The sequence below is a fragment of the Chiloscyllium plagiosum genome, unplaced genomic scaffold, assembly GCF_037043375.1.
Source record: "Chiloscyllium plagiosum isolate Xiang-an unplaced genomic scaffold, Cpla_swu_hap1 HiC_scaffold_3, whole genome shotgun sequence".
In the NCBI taxonomy this organism is placed as follows: Eukaryota; Metazoa; Chordata; class Chondrichthyes; order Orectolobiformes; family Hemiscylliidae; genus Chiloscyllium; species Chiloscyllium plagiosum.
In genome coordinates, this window is record NW_028270141.1 from 19,938,684 (window position 1) to 19,957,480 (window position 18,797).

Here is an 18,797-nt window from a genome sequence, read left to right on the forward strand (position 1 = left end):
TCACCTTATTTACACCCATCTGTTGATACTAAAAACAGATGTCTCCAATTCTTCCAAACAAGCACTTTCCCGCATTCTCTGCAGCAAATGTCACATCTAAGGCTACAAGCTTTCTCATAGTGGTGACCTTATAGAGGTTTATAAAATCAAGAGGGTCATGGGTAGGGTAAATAGACAAGGTCTTTACCCTGTGGTGGGGAATCGAGAACTAGAAGGCATAGTTTTAGGGTGAGAAGGGAAAGATTTTAGAGGAAGTGGTAGAGACTGGTACAATTGCAACATTTGAAAGGCATCTGGATGGGTACATAAATAGGAAGGGTTTAGTGGGATATGGGCCAAGTGCTGGCAAATGGGACTGAATTAATTTAGGATAACTGGTCGGCCTGGACGATTTGGACTGAAGGATCTGTTTCTGTGCTGTACATCTCTATGACATTACGTGCAAAAGAGCAAGGGTGATATGTGAAAAAAAACTTGTTCACAAAGCGAGTAGGCTATGGAATACACTACCTGAAAATGTGGTGGAAGCAAGTTCAATTGAGTCTTCAGAGGACATGGGATGATTATTTGGCATGAGCAAATGGTATTCGTTTGAAAAGCTTGTGTAGGCACATTGTGCCAGTAATGATTCTGAAAATACAGTTTGAACAAACTGTAAAAATCAAGTTGTAAAAGTAATTTTTACAGTAATTGATTCCAACTTTGAAATTACGCATACAGACCAAAACACACTGCTGCTTAGATACAGATCAAAGATGTTTCAAGTTTTCTGTTTTTTGTTGTGTAAGCATACCTAAGCTGGGATAGTTCTGTTTAGCCATTCAGAAATTCACCGTATGTTGCATAGGTACAGGTATTGGATGGGGACATGATTAAGTTTAGTTGTGATGTATTCCAGTAGACGTTTTCAAAGTTACCTGTGTACTGTGGTTTTGATAAACCAGACAAATTATTTACTGACCAAGTCTTTAATAAGGAATTTACTAAAAATAAATATTATTAATAGCAAATAAAGGCAGAATGGATCAGATTCGAGCAAATAGATGTGAAATAAGATGCCTAAAACAGTTTTGGAAGAAAATGGAATAAATAGGTTAAGTAGATAACAACTTGGTATATTTTAGGGGAAAAGTGTGTGGTGTTGGAAAAGCACAGCCGGTCAGGCAGCATCTGAGGAGCAGGAGAGTGGAGGCTTTGAGCATAAGCTCCTGAGGAAGAGCTTGTGCTCAATGTTGACTCTCCTCCTCGGATCCTGCCTGATTCGGCTGTGCTTTTCCAACACCACACTTTTCGACTCTGATCTCCAGTAGCTGCATTCCTCTCTCCATATTTTAGGGGAAGGGGAAATGCTGAACATAGCTGTTTATGGAGGAAGGAGGATGGAGGGATATAACTGGTTATATTTGTGGAGATAGAAAGATTGGGGGATATGATGTATTTGAAATATCAAGTTAAGAGAATTGTGACAGAAGACAGAATTGCCAGCCACTTGGTCTTAACCCTTCCTCAAAATGGCAAAATTGGGAAGTGTTGCTGTTGCTCGTGGAACCGAGTCTTCACTCAGTTGTTGCCTAAAGTGGAATAGTAAGATGGTAATGATGGGCAGTTAGAATTGAAATCCTATATGTACATTGAGAACATCTGGTGATGGCCTAATTTCATTTTCTTAGTTGAACTTTGGCATTACATTCTCATCTGACTTTAATGTATTACTATTTTGTTGAATTGATGTATATTACAATGGTATTCTAAATTTATTTTATTGTACTCAGAGACGGATGATTCCTGTAAAGTTTGCTGCAAAGATAATGGAATTTGTAAACCCTATGTAGATGAAAACAACAAATTTCTGTACCTGCGCAAAGGGAAACCCTGCACAGTTGGATTCTGTGATGGACATGTAAGTGGTAACTTTTATTACTGCATGATTACGGATGTATATCTATGTGACTTATGGTAATTTGCATTTCACAAGAACATGTTTACTTTAAGAGGTTTTTTGATCTTTGTTAAATTTTTACTACTTTTCTAGCCATCTCAAATTATTTTTGAACCATATCTTAATTCAGTCCTATGGATGAATCACTGCTTCTGAGATCTTAGCCTGTTGGTGTTGTTTTAATGCTGGTGTAATCTGTGGTGCCATGCCCTCTGGTAAATGAACTACAAAATGTGATTGTTGTTAGTTATTAGACTGTTCTATAGTTCCGAGAACACCTCTAGGACACCCGCACCAACCAACCCAACCGCCCTGTGGCTGAACACTTTAACCCCCCCTCCCACTCCGCCAAGGACATGCAGGTCCTTGGCCGCCTCCATCGCCAGACCATGGCAACACCAAGCCTGGAGGAAGAACACCTCATCTTCCGCCTAGGAACCCTCCAACCACAAGAGATGAATGCAGATTTCTCCAGCTTCCTCATTTCCCCTCCCCCCACCTTATCTCAGTCCCAACCTTCGGACTCAGTACCGCCTTCTTGATCTGCAATCTTCTTCCCAACCTCTCCGCTCCCAACCCCTCTCCGGCCTATCACTCTCACCTTGACCCCTTTCCACCTATCGCATTCCCAACGCCCCTCCCCCAAGTCACTCCTCCCTACCTTTTATCTTAGCCTGCTTGGCACACCTTCCTCATTCCTGATGAAGGGCTTATGCCCGAAACGTCGATTCTCCTGCTCCTTGGATGCTGCCTGACCTGCTGCGCTTTTCCAGCAACACATCTTTCAGCTCTGATCTCCAGCATCTGCAGCCCTCACTTTCTCCTGTTCTATAGTTCCATATAGTGCCATTTCAGCATTTGAATGTTACAGACTACCTGAGCAAATCTTGTTTAGTCACTTCAAAAATGTTTTTGTATTCACAACTGGAAGTCTTTTATTTAATTCTTTGCTAAAGCTAATTAGTAAAACTCATTTTAATAAGATCTGCTTTTTTGGGCAACTCCTTAATGTATAGTGCTTTTCAGGATTATGTATTAATCTCAGTCATGAATGTACTCCAAAGAATTCCAAAGTCTCACCCTTTGAGTAGGTAAAATCCTCCATATTTCAGTCTCAAATGGCCTGCCCCTTATTTTGACACTGTCCCCTAGTTTAGACTCCTGTGGCCATGGGAAACCTAGTTTGTCAACCCCTGTGACAACTTCGAATGAGATCACCTCTCATTCTTGAGTATATTAGCCTGATGACTGAATCTTCCCTCATAGGATGACCCTGGAATCCCATGAATTATTTTAGTGAACTTTCTCTATTCAAGTATGTAATTTCTTGCCAGATAAAAAAATTCATGTAGTATCCCAAGTGTAGTCTGACTAATGCTTTCTCCTATACAGTTTTTCTCTCCCTCCCTCTCTCTTGTAAGACTCAAGTCAGCAAACACCTTAGTAATGACCTCTCCAGATGGTTTCTTGTCATTTAACTCCAATCACATAACTAATTGTAAATGTTGTGTTGTACTTTGGTTTTAAGAGAGTCACACTTTTACAACCACATACCAAAAACCATTTTGTTCCACTTTAGGTTCTTGCATTAGCAGTGCTTTATTAAGAATCTTCATCACAGCTGCCTATTCATCATTATCACAATCATTCACGTTTGGACCCTGAGTTCAGTTTTTCAAAACTGTTTTTCAAACTCTGGGCCTATCTGTCAGGACATTCTTAAGTTTGCAGTCACTGTCCCTTCCTGCCATACTTTGATAATCATTACCTTTACGACACCTTGGTCTATTGCCTTGTCATTTCTCTTTGATTCACTCAACCATTTGCTGTGTGATCGCTTCCCTCGTCTACTTAATTTAAAAGTTCTGAGGAAGGGTGGTTCGACCCAAAACATTAACTCTAATTTCTGTCCATTGATGCTGCCAGACCTGTTGAGCTTTTCCAGCAATTTCTGTTTTCTTTTTATTTCTGATTTACTGCATCCACAGTTCTTTTGGTTTATAAGTAACTAAAATTCCTCTCTACCTTCCTAGTTTTACCACTTGTTGGGACACCGACCCCAAGATGGTTCAGCTAACGTTTGTCCCAATGGTACTATCCCACTTTGTCATGTACTGGTTCTGGTGCCCCATGCAGATCTTGTGAATTCTGGCCCCACGCAGACTATATGGAATTGTACAGTTTTTTGTTGCTGACTGCAGAGAATGGTTTGTAATCCCTGACTATACTGCCCCCTAATACCACTACATTCTTTCCAATTCCCCCATTTGGATGATTTCCTGTACCTTGGTGCCATGATCAGCTCATTCACTCTCCGACTCCCACTTTTGTCTATATAGTCAGTTGTCCTGTAATATGGTGGGCGGCACGGTGGCACAGTGGTTAGCACTGCTGCCTCACAGCGCCAGAGATCCGGGTTCAATTCCCGCCTCAGGCGACTGACTGTGTGGAGTTTGCACGTTCTCCCCGTGTCTGCGTGGGTTTCCTCCGGGTGCTCCGGTTTCCTCCCACAGTCCAAAGATGTGCAGGGTCAGGTGAATTGGCCATGCTAAATTGCCTGTAGTGTTAGGTTATGGGTAAATGTATGGGTGGGTTTCGCTTCGGCGGGTCGGTGTGGACTTGTTGGGCCGAAGGGCCTGTTTCCACACTGTAATCTAATCTAATCTAATCTAATCTAAAAAAAAATGTTAGTTCCGTTCTTGTGCAATCCTGTGTTATAAGAAAGTCACGTATTAGCAGCACCATTTAAACTAATGGGTCCAGAATCATGTTATAACCAATACATGCTTTAAAAGTTTGCACTTTAAAAGTTTGCACAGTGTCTCCAGCTTGTCAATCATGTTACACTGAATTTGTGTTATCGAAACCCGTTTTATTGCAGAACAACCTATACAAACTGTAAGTACCTCAAATCTTTTGGACAATTGCAAAAGTGGAATCTTCTCACTCAGCTTTTTTCAGCCTCTGCTCTGGTTGAAATAGCCCTACAGAAAATGCTGCATTTTTAGAAGCACTTTGTTCTGAAAAGACTGACCTTTTTCTCTAAACAGATTAACATAGCAATTCTAAGAGAAAAGTTTTGAGATTTCCATGTCTGGTCCAACATTCAGCATGGTAATTGTTAGGTTATTTCAGGAATCCGATCTGAATCTGACTTCAGAGTTGGACTAAAAGAACTGGAAATGCTTGGTAAAGTGGTGGGATTAAATCATTAAAGCATTGTGATAGGGTGAAAAGCAGGAGAAATGAATGACTGATTGTGAAAGATGATGGTGATAATGAACCTGCATAATTGCAACAGCAGAACCATTACTGCTGTCCAAAAAATGTAATACTGTAACTTTCATATGCATAACTGTAAAAGCCAATCTTTGACCTAGTGGTGGAAATGTAGCTTAATATTTGTCTTTGTTTCTACAGGGCAAATGTGAAAAGCAAGTACAGGATGTAATAGAACGATTCTGGGACTTCATTGAGAAATTGGATATTAACACATTTGGTAAGCTCACAAATCTTTGTATTCTCCTAAATTCTTTTATTCCTGCCTCAATAAAAAGGCCTTCCCGGTAAATTGCATTTGTGATGTCAAAAATTGAGTCTAAACTTTGTACATTTTTAAACCAGTTGAGTTTAGGGTAGGTAAAATTATCCATAAAATGAATTTTTGGTTAATACTAAATTATAAGTGATTTGTCCTGTTGGCATTACAAACCTTAAAGCTGACCATATGAATATTTTTTGTCAAGAAACCTTTCCACATGGTAGTGGCTGTTAATTCAATCAAAGAGACGAGTGGCATGTTAGCTACTCAATTTCTTCGTTGTATGCTCAGGCCTTTGGAAGGAGGAGAGATTTGCAAACCTGTTCACTCGGATCATAAAACACACTATTTTTCACACACCATGTGGCTGCAGTGTTGTGTTGATGCCCCGTGTCAGAACAAAAAAATCAGTGGACCATTGTGTGCTTGTTTTTGTGTTTTCTAACAAAGAAAATCTCGGGTTAAATCAATTATGAGCAAAATATCCACTTGTTGAATTTAAGTTGAATAAGTTGAATTTAACAATTTTCAGAATTGCTACCGTGTAAGAAACCATTAGCTGGCTTGATTTGCTGCCTAACAGTTGGATCCTAAAATGCCGCATGAGATAAATGTAACTTTTTTGCACAGTTTTGATATTCCAACTGGAATGGTTCTAATTTCAGCCTGTGTTACCTGATCTCAATGAGGATGAGAGTTGGAACTTGCTTTAGTATCCTAGAGTTTTCAGGTCTGTGCAAAATGGAAGACTTTCAGGTACTTCACCGACATTATCGAAAATTAATCTGTAATTGGATGCTGGTTTGGGTTGAATTGCTTATCTATCGAGCAAATTTGTTTTGCATGTGCCAGCCTCCCAATTTTCTTGCTAGCTGAATTTATTACAGGACTTTGGGAAGCCTTCACTGTGGATATTCCTTGATTTAGTGAGATAAATTTTAAATTTTGAGCGTTTTCCTCATTTTTGATTGGTAATGCCTTAAATGCACAGCAAAGCATAGAGTATGCTAAATTGGTGACACAAAATTTAAGCCAGGGGCATCCTAGACATTGTAAAAGAAAAATTGCCTGAAAATAGATGTAAATGTATCTTAATGTTAGGGGAATTGCTATTCAGTAATCAAAGGAGCAAAGGATGAAACTTAGAAAAGTTATCTCATCGAAGTTGAAAATGTGTTTTTCTGAAAATGTTAACACTTCTCCTTTTATAGGGAAATTCTTAGCAGATAATATTGTTGGATCCGTTGTCGTATTCTCTCTCGTGTTTTGGATTCCCCTCAGCATTCTTGTCCATTGTGTGGTAAGAAAGAGAGATACATTTTTATGTTCATTCTTTCTTGGGAATTTTTGGAACATTTTGTATCCAATGTTCTGTGGTCAGTTTTGCTCAATCACATTTTTTAAATTAAAAGGAGCAATGATACTGCTGTTCAGAATTGAAAGGCTGTGTTATGGTTCATCAGATGAAAAGTCACTGTAGAAAGGAAGACAGACATTAAAAGATTTTTTTTTAATGGAGCGAACTGTTTGGAGTAGGGATTGTCCTATCAGAAAACAGTGCAAGCAGAAACCTTTTAAAAGGGAGAGAGGTAATATTTTAAAATAAGTTTTAAAAGGTATGTGGGAAGAAAAACAGGGAAGCTGAACTAAATGTTGAGTTCAAAGATTAAAAACACTGTGTGGAGTTTGCATATTCTCCCCATGTCTGCGTGGGTTTCTGCCGGGTGCTCTGGTTTCCTCCCACAATTCAAGGATGTGCAGGTCAGGTGAATTGGCCATGCTAAATTGCCCGTAGTGTTAGGTGCATTAGTCAGGAGTAAATATAGAGTAAGGGAATAGGTCTGAGTGGGTTACTGTTTGGAGGGTCGGTGTGGACTTGTTGGGCCGAAGGGCCTGTTTCCAAAGTGTAGGGAATCTAATCTTAAGTACTGGAGAAATGTTGGACATATGGATACATGTGTGAATTTTTGTCTAATATGACTCCTCTTTAAAACTTGTTTATTTCTAACTTTTGTCTGTCATTATCTTTAGACGAGGGGAGTTCTACTTAAGGGTACCTTTTATGGAGTTCTTGGTTATGCAGAATGTATCTCAATACAGCTATTGAGCTGTGACTAGTCTCTATTTTTTTTCTTGTAAATACTATAATAACCCTGTTACAATCTAAGGATATTTCCAAAACAGCTTGTACATGCAGAAAAAGACATCATTTGGCCTAAATGCTTGTCAGTCATTTTATGTAGAGGAGCAATTGATTTTTAATAATTGTTGAAATTTCAGGTATAGTAAAGGAGCACAGATGTTAATTAACAGATACTTTTATTTTTTTCCCTGTAGGATAAGAAGTTAGACCAACAGTATGAAGAGAGCACAAAAACATTCTTCCCTTCCAGTGTACGTATGATTGAAACTATCTGTGAGGTTTCTTTTCTAGCAGCTAAATGTAGTTTTGTTATATTCATGTCTGTTGGTAGACTTTTAAAGTTGTTCTGATACTCTTGTTCAGTACAGAATGAACAAACTTCTATTTTAACAACTGAAGGTGTCCCAAATTATTTTCCAGCCAGTAAATTGTTTCTGTTTGTAGGGTAAACAGAGCCAATTTTTTTTTTTCATGCAGTAATGCCATATAAACAGCAATGGATTGAATAACCAGATAATCATCATTGCGTAGTGGTTGAAAGATTACTGTTGGACTGGATGTTGAGCCAATTATCTGATCAGGGATAGCATAACAGCTGTGCTGAGGGAGGATATTATCGGAAATACATCCAGGTAAGTTATTTGGGTGGAACTGAGAAATAAGAAAGGGATGATCACCTTATTGGGATTGTACTTGGACCCCCTAATAGTCAGAGGGAAATTGAGAAACAAACTTGTAAGTTATCTGTAAAAATAATAGGGTAGCTATGGTAGGGGATTTTAGCTTTTCAAACATCGACTTGGACTGCCATAGTGTTAAAGGTTTAGAGGAATTTATTAAGTGCGTACAAGATAATTTTCTGATTCTGTATGTGGATGTACCTACTAGAGAAGGTGCATAACTTGACCTACTCTTGGGAAATAAGGCAGGGCAGGTGACTGAGGTGTCAGTGGGGGAGCACTTTGGGGCCAGCGACCATAATTCTATTCATTTTAAAATAGTGATGGAAAAGGATAGACCAGATCTAAAAGTTGAAGTTCTAAATAGGAGAAAGGCCAATTTTGATGGTATTAGGCAAGAACTTTCAAAAGCTGATTGGGAACAGTTTGCAGGTAAAGGGACGGCTGGAACATGGGAAGCCTTCAGAAATGAGATAACAAGAACCAGAGGAAGTATATTCCTGTTAGGGTGAAAGGAAAGGCTGGTAGGTATATGGAGGGATTGGTTAAGAAAAAGAAGGATATGTCCGGTATAGGCAGGATAGATCGTGTGAATCCTTGGAGTATAAAGGAAGTCGGAGTATACTTAAGAGGGAAATCAGGAGGGCAGAACAGGGACATGAGATAGCTTTGGCAAATAGAATTAAGGAGAATCCAAAGGGTTTTTACAAATACATTAAGGACAAAAGGGTAATTAGGGAGAGAATTGGGCCCCTCAACGATCAGCAAGGCGGCCTTTCTGTGGAGCCACAGAAAATGGGGCAGATACTAAATGAATATTTTGCGTCAGTATTTACTGTGGAAAAGGATATGGAAGATATAGACTGTGGGGAAACAGATGGTGACATCTTGCAAAAAGTCCAGATTACAGAGGAGGAAGTGCTGGACGTCTTGAAACGGTTAAAGGTGGATAAATCCTCAGGATTTGATCAGGTGTACCCGAGAACTCTGTGGGAAGCTAGAGAAGAGTGATTGCTGGGCCTCTTGCTGAGATATACGTATCATCGATAGTCACAGGTGAAGAGCCGGAAGACTGGAGGTTGGGAAATGTGCCACTGTTTAAGAAGGGTGGTAAAGACAAGCCAGGGAACTATAGGCCAGTGAGCCTGACCTCCGTGATGGGCAAGTTGTTGGAGGGAATCCTGAGGGACAGGATGTACATGTATTTGGAAAGGCAAGGACTGATTACGGATAGTCAACATGGCTTTGTGTGTGGGAAATCATGTCTCACAAACTTGATTGAGTATTTTGAAGAAGTAACAAAGAAGATTGAGGGCAGAGCAGTAGATGTGATCTACATGGACTTCAGTAAGGCATTCGATAAGGTTCCCCATGGGAGACTGATTAGCAAGGTTAGATCTCATGGTATACAGGGAGAACTAGCCATTTGGATACAGAACTGGCACAAAGGTAGAAGACAGAGGGTGGTGGTGGAGGGTTCTTTTTTAGACTGGAGGCCAGTGACCAGTGGAGTGCCACAAGGATCGGTACTGGGTCTTCTACTTTTTGTTATTTACATAAATGATTTGGATGCGAGCATAAGAGGTACAGTTAGTAAGTTTGCAGATGACACCAAAATTGGAGGTGTAGTGGACAGTGAAGAGGGTTACCTCAGATTACAACAGGATCTTGACCAGATTGGCCAATGGGCTGAGAAGTGGCAGATGGAGTTTAATTCAGCTAAATGCGAGGTGCTGCATTTTGGGAAAGCAAATCTTAGCAGGACTTATACACTTAATGGTAAGGTCCTAGGGAGTGTTGCTGAACAAAGAGACCTTGGAGTGCAGGTTCATAGCTCCTTGAAAGTGGAGTCGCAGGTAGATAGGATAGTGAAGGAGGAGTTTGATATGCTTTCCTTTATTGGTCAGAGTATTGAGTACAGGTCATTGGTTAGGCCACTGTTGGAATATGGCTTTCAATTCTGGTCTCCTTCCTATCGGAAAGATGTTGTGAAACTTGAAAGGGTTCAGAAAAGATTTACAAGGATGTTGCCAGGGTTGGAGGATTTGAGCTATAGGGAGAGGTTGAACAGGCTGGGGCTGTTTTCCCTGGAGCGTTGGAAGCTGAGGGGTGACCTGATAGAGGTTTACAAAATTATGAGGGGCATGGATAGGATAAATAGGCAAAGTCTTTTCCCTGGGGTCATGGATTCCAGAACTAGAGGGCATAGGTTTCGGGGAAAGATGTAAAAGAGACCTAAGGGGCAACTTTTTCATGCAGAGGGTGGTACGTGTATTGAGTGAGCTGCCAGAGGAAGTGGTGGAGGCTGGTACAATTGCAACATTTAAGAGGCATTTGGATGGTTATATGAATAGGAAGGGTTTGGAGGGATATGGGCTGGGTGCTGGCAGGTGGGACTAGACTGGGTTGGGATATCTGGTCGGCATGGTTGGACCGAAGGGTCTGTTTCCATGCTGTACATCTCTGTGACTCTAGTGCCATAATATGTTCCGTTTACCTGAAATGGCAGTCAAAGCATGAACATTTTGCAATGCTGTCCTTACCTGAAACACATTTGCCACTGTTCCTTTGTTCCAAAGTTCCAAAATTTCCTGTTAACAGCTGATCCGAGGACCATGAAGCGAAGATGGTGTACAAAATGTAATTTATATTCTGTTGCCTTAAAAGCCTGTTAACTCTATTCTCTGGTGATTTTTAAAACTGGGACATTTCAGAGATGTGAATCAAAATAGAACTTACTCAGACTCTGCAAGACAAATCAGATGTAAATTTCCTGATATTTCTCACTGCATATACCTCATGACACAGGTCTAATGCAGCCAATAACAATGGCATGCATTTATATAGAACTTCTAGCATAGTAACCTGTCTCAAAATGCTTCACGCGAGTATTATTAAACAATATTTACGACAATGCCATGTAATGACATTAGGGCAAGTCGTGAAAAAGCCTGGTCAAAATGCTTGGAATGGTAGTGTGAAGTAGCAAACAGCATTTTTTTTTCTCATAGTAAGATCCCCCCAGCAACAATTCTAATTAATCTAGTTAAGTATGAAAGCTTGTTGTTACCTACTGGAGATGGTAGCAATTTGAACATTTTTTCAAAGAATGTTACCACTGCACGGCTCACCTAGCCGACACATGTACCTAGCTGGCATCAGTTGTAAATAGCTCTTGGTCTCAGGTATATGCACAACCTCTTAAGAGCCCTGTTAGAGAAAGCATGAAAGTATTATCTAAGTTAATTAAACATGTAGCTTGCATTTATTTCTTTCCCTTCTTTTCTAAGTGTGTACTGATGCTGAGGTGCTTTCACCTTCCAGTATCTTTCACAAATGCTCATCGTTCAGTTGAGAGTCTTGATGGTGAACATTTATTAATAGGTTATGCAAAGTTACAACAAATCCATGCTTATTTATTAACACCTAGAGATGTACAGCACAGAAACAGACCCTTCAGTCCAACTCGTTCATGCCAGCCACATATCCTAAATTAATGTAATCCCATTTGCCAGCATTTGGCCCATATCGCTCTCAACCCTTCCTGTTCATATACCCATTCAAATACCTTTTAAATTTTGTCATTGTACCAACTTCCACCATTTCCTCTGGCAACTCATTCCATACACGCACCATCCACCGTGTGAAAAAGTTGCCCCTTAGGTCCCTTTTAAATTTTTGCCCTCACCTTATATCTGTGCCCTCTAGTTTTGAACTCCCCCACCCCAGGGAAAACACCTTGGCTGTTCACCGTCCAAAGTTCCAAAACAATGCAACAATAAAAATAGTAATTACTGCTTTTGGAATTCGGGGAAATCCGCTCCAACACTGAAAATACCTCCAAGAAGGAGCAACTCTTACAGCCACAATTCTTTTTCCCTTCATCCACCTTGGATCACCCAGAATCTTCACTCACTAAATAGTGTTCAGTACACCGAGGAACCTCGAAGATCTGGCATTTGATTATCCAGATTTTGGATTATCTGGCAAGATCACAATGTCCCGATGCTTGGCTAAACTATGTTATCCAGCATTTGATTATCCGGAATTCGGTTAACCGAATGAAATATTCCCCGCCCATGTTCTTCGGATAGTTGAGGTTCCTCCATACGTGCTGTTGATGAGTTGCCCTCCCTGATTACTATGTAAATTGCGGTTGCCAAAATTAACTTTTTTTAGTTGTCACCCAGTAATTCAGCACAAATGAGATATTATGATCCATTCTGGGTTATGTAGTACATTTACTTAGGGCAGGACCCAAGTGTATTTTAATTCACTATTCTGAGAATAAAGCGAATAATATTAATTGTTGGTGCAAATGACAATTCCTTCACAAAGTGAGAAACAAAGCAACTGAATCAAAATTTTTCAACAATTGGAGCAAATTTTTCTGTTAATATATCTCCCACTAACCATCTCTTACACTTGCACCAGATTTATAACTTAGGCTTTTATTTGTTCGCCAGGATGAAGGAGTAGAGAAATCAAACTAATAACTATTTTCCATGAAGTGTCAGCACATGGTGCATTTTCTAGTATACCCCAATGATTTACCATCTCAGCCTTGTTATTTTTGACTTTCCAGTTTTTCATTAAAAGGTACTGTTGCAATTTTTCTGAATAGATTGGATTAATTAGGCAGGTTATTTTTGGTGTATGCTTAATTCAGTGGAAGATAGATTCCTATCACTCAGTGGTTCACTGTGGACCATACTGGATCTGAATTTTGAGTATGTAATTTTCAGGTACTAAGTAGAAAATCTTAAAACCAAACAAATCTAACACTTGGATCAGTGTTTTAAAATTGAGTGTACACTCACACTTTAACAATTGGACATTTGATTTTATGAGTAAGGAATCCTATTAATGTTCCACACTTGTGAATAATGTTCAAGAATGTTGCCCACAATTCAGTATTTAGACGCTTGATTTGTTTGTTGGAGTTGAATTGTAAGACTCGTGGCTTATTTGTCTCATTCAAGTCTGAAGAAAATGTAACAGTAAATCTGTAACCATAGGTTGTGAAGTAAACACCAAAGGAACAGTTTCCTAATATATATTCAAGGTTTGTGTAAAGAATTGTAGATCACTTGGTGAGGTTGTGGATATGTTAGCCGAGCTGGGGTGCTGAATTGGAGATGTTTTGTCTTCTTTCTGTGACGTCTTCAGTGTTTTTGAGCCCGCTGTGAAGCGCTGCTGTACTGTCTTTTGGAATTTATTTCAGTTTCTGCTGCTTTCGGTTGCTGGCTCCAGTAATTCGTTGCAGTGGGTCTAGATCTGTGTGTTTATTGATGGGATCCGTGGATGAGTACCATGCTTCTAGAAATTCTCTGGCTGTCCTCTGTTTAGCTTGTCCTATCATTGTTGTGTTGTCCCAGTCAAATTTGTGGTGCTTATACCAGCCACTACAACCAGCAGAAACGGAACTAAATAGATTCCAGAAGATACAGTACAGCAGCGCTTCACAGGAGGCTCCAAAGCACTGAAAAAGTCACCTAGACAGGCGACGAAATGTCTGCAAATCAACTTCCCAGCTTGGCGAACATTCCTACAACCATGACAACTGATGTACATGCAGTAGAAGTCCATTATAATATACCTTTTTGGGGTCCAGTAAGTAAAACTGTTGTAGCTAGATTGTTAAAATAGGAGAAATTGTTAGCTTATCACATTTATAACGAACACGTCAGACTTCTTTTCCCTGTATGAGTACTTGCGAGCAATGTGGGAAGATTGCTGCAATTTTTGTAATGATTTAAGCTTTTGTGAATATAAAAACTTTGGGGAACTGTTATGAAAGCGTTGTACTTTAATAAAGTTTAATTAAAAATCCAATTTGTCTGTTTTACCAAGGAGCCTCAAATATTGGGAAGGGTGGCAGGGGAATAAAACTATAAAATATAGGAGCAGAATTAGGCTATTCACCCCATCACATCTTCTCTGTCATTTAGTTATGGTTGTTAGGTTTCTCAACTCATGCAACTTTTGAACTGCATATTTCAAGAAGCTGTCTATCTGTCTTAATTACACTCCATGACTAGACCTTCCCAGCCGCCTCTGGCAGTGAGTTCCACAGATCCACCACACTCTGCCTGAAGAAACTCCTCCTCATCTCCCTTCTAAAAGGATGTGCTTTCACTCTGATGCTTTTAGGGTCCAAAACGTAAAACTGCTGTTGCTAGACTGTGTTAAAATAGGAGAAAAAATAATTTTCTCTTTTAACTAGAGAAATTAAGCTTAAAATAAAGATTTACCTCTTGGAGCTATGCACCCCCTGCATTCCCCATAAGCAAAAGAGAGATACATTGAATTACACTATGACAGATTGCCACTCTATTTTCTATTTGATTTTAAGTTATTAACTGTAATGGTAACACATAGTGGGATGTTACTGCACACTGTTCAGAGGTAGCTGTGGAATATATATATATATATATGTCGGCATCAATGTTGGGCCAAAAAATCTGGAATTTTCCATATATCTTGTAAAAGCCGACCTTAGTTCTTTACAGATACCTTGACTCTCAAATGTTGATCTGTTATTATCCTGAACATAAATGTTATAATAAGAAATTTTTTAATGCTATTATGTGTTTTGATGTACAATTCACACCAATTTGGCAAAACGAATCAAAAGAAAATGGAATTTCGGATTTCAAGGCAAGTGCTGCTCGATGCACAAGGTTCATGAGGGGGTATGCCTTAGTACTTTGGCAGGGAATTAAGATAGCACAAAAACTGCCTGCTGATCTAGAAGATTATATTAGTTTCATCAGTTTATATTCAGAAATCAGCAGAAGGAAGGCTACAAGTTATCATGCAATGGAAACATGGACGAAACACTGATTACTGTTGAAATGCTGGAGAATCAAACTGTGAAACGATATGGTATTTTGGCATAAATTTCAGCCCCTCAAAAGCAGTATCCATGTAAGAGGTGACCCCATAAATTTAGCCTTAAAAACATCTAAAACGTTTGACTTTTACACGAGTCTATACAGTATTTAATAAATCTGGAATGAAAAACTGGTGTAATTAATGGTGACAGTGTTAACTGCAGGATTGTTGTAAAATTTCCATCTGGCACATTAATTTCTCCTAGGGAAGCAAATCTGCCATCTTTACCCAGTTTGCTCTGTATGTGACTCCAGACCAGCACAAATGTGTCCACTCTTAACTGACGTTGCAAATCAGTTAAGTTGTTGAGAAGATTATCACCACCAACTTCCTCAAGGCAATATATATGCCTAGCCAGTAACATCCCATACTATGAAAGAATAATAAACACTTGTAATGCAAGTGCGGTTTTTGGATGCTTGATTGTAACATTTAATTTGTGTTATCTTTGGAAATGCATTAGCTTGTAAAATGTGATTTTTAAAATATTTATTACAGAACCCGGAGATGTTTAGCAGCTTAGAATCTGCCTCAGTACGAATAGTGAAGTCTTTTCCTCAGTCTACAAACCGTTTTCAACTGCCACCAGCACCACCGTCACAGGTGACTATCCCAACGGTGGCAGTGCCAACAAAACCTGACCATCATCGCATGGACACGATACAGGAAGATCCTAGTGCTGACTCTCTAATTGGTGAGAGTGCGTTAGATGAGGATCCTTTTCCAAATAGTAGCCAAGCAGCAAAATCCTTTGAAGATTTAACAGGTCATACCGTCAACAGGAGTGACAAGGCATCTGCATTTAAATTGCAGCGGCAAACCCGCATTGACAGTAAGGAGACGGAGTGCTGAGATCCTGAGTCAGAGTAGTCTTTTTATAAAACTGAATTATTTATCATGTGGCTTCTCTGATTTTTGTTACAAGTTGGATCCATCTATATGTAAATTTGATATGGTATTTTGTCTATTGTTGCAGTATTTTTTAAAACCGTTTGTTCCTGACTTAAGACACTCAGCTAGTCCTGAAGAATGCAACTCTGATTCTAAAGTTTTTTTTAAATAAATAATTTGGCCCAATCATGACTAATCTCAAATTAACGAAGTTGAATTAATTATAACATTCAGTGTATACCTGGACATAGACATCAAGTGTTGCATGCAATGCAAGTATTTTTCTTTTTAAACAAAAAAAATCAAGGAATTGGCATTGTTGTTTGAAAGGACTGATACACAAATTGTTAGCTTATCATATTTATAACTAACACGTCAGACTTCTTTTCCCTGTATCAGTACTTGCAAGCAATGTGGGAAGATTGCTGCAATTTTTGTAATGATTTAAGCTTTTGTGTATATAAAAACTTTGGGGAACTGTTATGAAAATGTACTTTAATAAAGTTTGGATTTTTAATTAATTTGTCTGTTTTACCAAGGTACCTCAAGTATTGGGAAGGGTGGCGGGGGAATAAACCTAAAATATAGGAGCAGAATTAGGCTATTCACCCCATCAAATCTTCTCTGTCATTTAGTCATGGTTGATAGGTTTCTCAGCTCCATGCAATTTTTGAACTGCATATTTCAAGAAGCTGTCTATCTGTCTTAAGTACACCGCATGACTAGATCTACCCAGCCGCCTCTGGCAGAGTTCCACAGATCCACCACACTCTGCCTGAAGAAACTCCTCCTCATCTTCCTTCTAAAAGGCTGTGCTTTCACTCTGAGGCTGTGTGCTTGGGACCTAGTCTTTCCTACTAATAGAAACAAATTCTCCATGTCCACTACATCCAGCCCTCAAAATTCCACTCCCTCCAATCACAAACCCAGAGTCCTCGATCATCCCTCATATGACAAGCCCTTCATTCGCAGGACCATTCTTGTGAATCTTATCTGGACCCGCCATTAAGGCCAACACATCCTTCTTTGGATATGGTGCCTAAAATTGTTCTCCGTATTCCAAATTCAGTCTGACCAGAGCCTTTATATAGCCTCAGCAGTACATCTCTGGTCTTGTATTCTAACCCTCATGAAACGAATGCCAATGTTACATTTTCCTAAGTATAGTTAGCTTGCTGAGCTTGAAGGTTTGTTTTCAGACATTTCATCACCATACCAGGCAACATGATCAGTGAGAGTCTCTGGTGAAGTGCTGGCGGTGTGTCCGGCCTCCCTATAGGTCCTGATTTCTTAAGGTGGTTAAGGTCATTTTCAGTTCTTTTTTTCAAGGGAAGGTAGATAGGATCTAAATTGATATGTTTACTGATGGAGTTCTGGTTAGAATGGTTAAATTGGTTTAGAAAATAGCTACCCTCCCTTGGAAAGAAATGACATCACCCACCTTAAGAAACCAAGATCTCTATAAATAAAGAGGTGGGACACACCACCAGCACTTCACCAGAGACTCTCACTGATGTTATCTGGTATGGTGATGTCTGAAAACAAACCTTCAAGCTCCGCAAGCTAACTTACATACTTACCAACCTGAGCTACAAAGCTCAAAAATCGCTAATTACATTTTCCTTCCTAATGGTGAACTCCACTTGAGTGTTAACCTTCAGAGAAATCTAAATCAGATCTCTCAAATGCTTTGTGCTTCAGATTGCTGAAAACCTCTTATTTAGAAAATGGCCTACACCTCTACCCTTCCTACCAAAGTACATAACCTCACACTTTCCCACATTGTATTCCATCTGCCACTTCTTTCACCACTCTCCTAACCAGTCCAAGTCTTTCTGCAGCCACCCCACATCTCAACACTATCTGTCCTTTTACTTATCTTTTTCTCATCTGCAAATTTAATAATTCCCTTTGTTCCTTTGTCTAGATCACTAATGTATAACATGAATAGTTGTGACCTCGTGCAACTTGTTAAAGGCATTTTGGCAATGCAAATAGATCATGTAAAATGGCTCTCTGTCTAATTTCCTTGTTACTTCTTCCAAAGAATTTAACAGATTTGACAAAGTGATGCTGACTCAGCCCTATTTTACTACACACTTTCTAGTAATCCAATCTCATCCTTAATGTACTATTAAAATGTTACTAACAACTGAGGTTAAGCTAATTGGCCTCTGCTCTAAATAGGTTATGTAGGTATCACTTCTTATTCAGAATGATAATGAGTTCAGAAACTTCTATTTTAAAAGCAGTTTTGAAAATGACAGGAAGTGAGAATGATATGACTTAATTGATCAGGACGATGAGTCAGAAAATTTTTAAAAAACCTGAAAATTGTTCGCAGGTCTGGCAGTATTTTGTTTTTTGTTAACCCAGAATCTGAATGGATCAACTGAAACTGTCTCTGCACAGGCTGCCACAATATGGAGATACTGGGGTGGATAAAATTAAAAATCGTAAAACATCAGGTTATCGTCCAACAGGTTTATTTGGAAGCACTAGCTTTTGCAGCGCTGTTTTTTCTTCAGGTAGCTGTGGAGCAGGGTTATAGGACACAGAATTTATAGCAAAAGATCACAATGTCCTGCATGCAACTGATATGATATATTGAACAAACTGAGACAGCAATCTAGGTCTGGAATTATTTGCCCTGTTTGGCGATTGAGACAGAAACCCTCAACTCATTTAAAAGGAACCTCAGTTTGC

At 39.3% G+C, this 18,797-nt stretch overlaps 1 protein-coding gene across 1 annotated transcript in view; it reads left to right on the plus strand.

Annotated features, from left to right (window-relative positions):
- Window positions 1-16,608, plus strand: part of adam17b (ADAM metallopeptidase domain 17b) — a 74,682-nt gene extending 58,074 nt beyond the window's left edge. Inside the window, exons 16-20 of the mRNA XM_043678080.2 lie at window positions 1,773-1,900; window positions 5,360-5,438; window positions 6,692-6,780; window positions 7,818-7,874; window positions 15,699-16,608. Of these exons, the coding sequence (XP_043534015.2) occupies window positions 1,773-1,900; window positions 5,360-5,438; window positions 6,692-6,780; window positions 7,818-7,874; window positions 15,699-16,052 (707 nt within the window). The 3' untranslated portion in view covers window positions 16,053-16,608. The remainder of the gene's footprint in view (window positions 1-1,772; window positions 1,901-5,359; window positions 5,439-6,691; window positions 6,781-7,817; window positions 7,875-15,698) is intronic.
- Window positions 16,609-18,797: the final 2,189 nt, after the last annotated feature.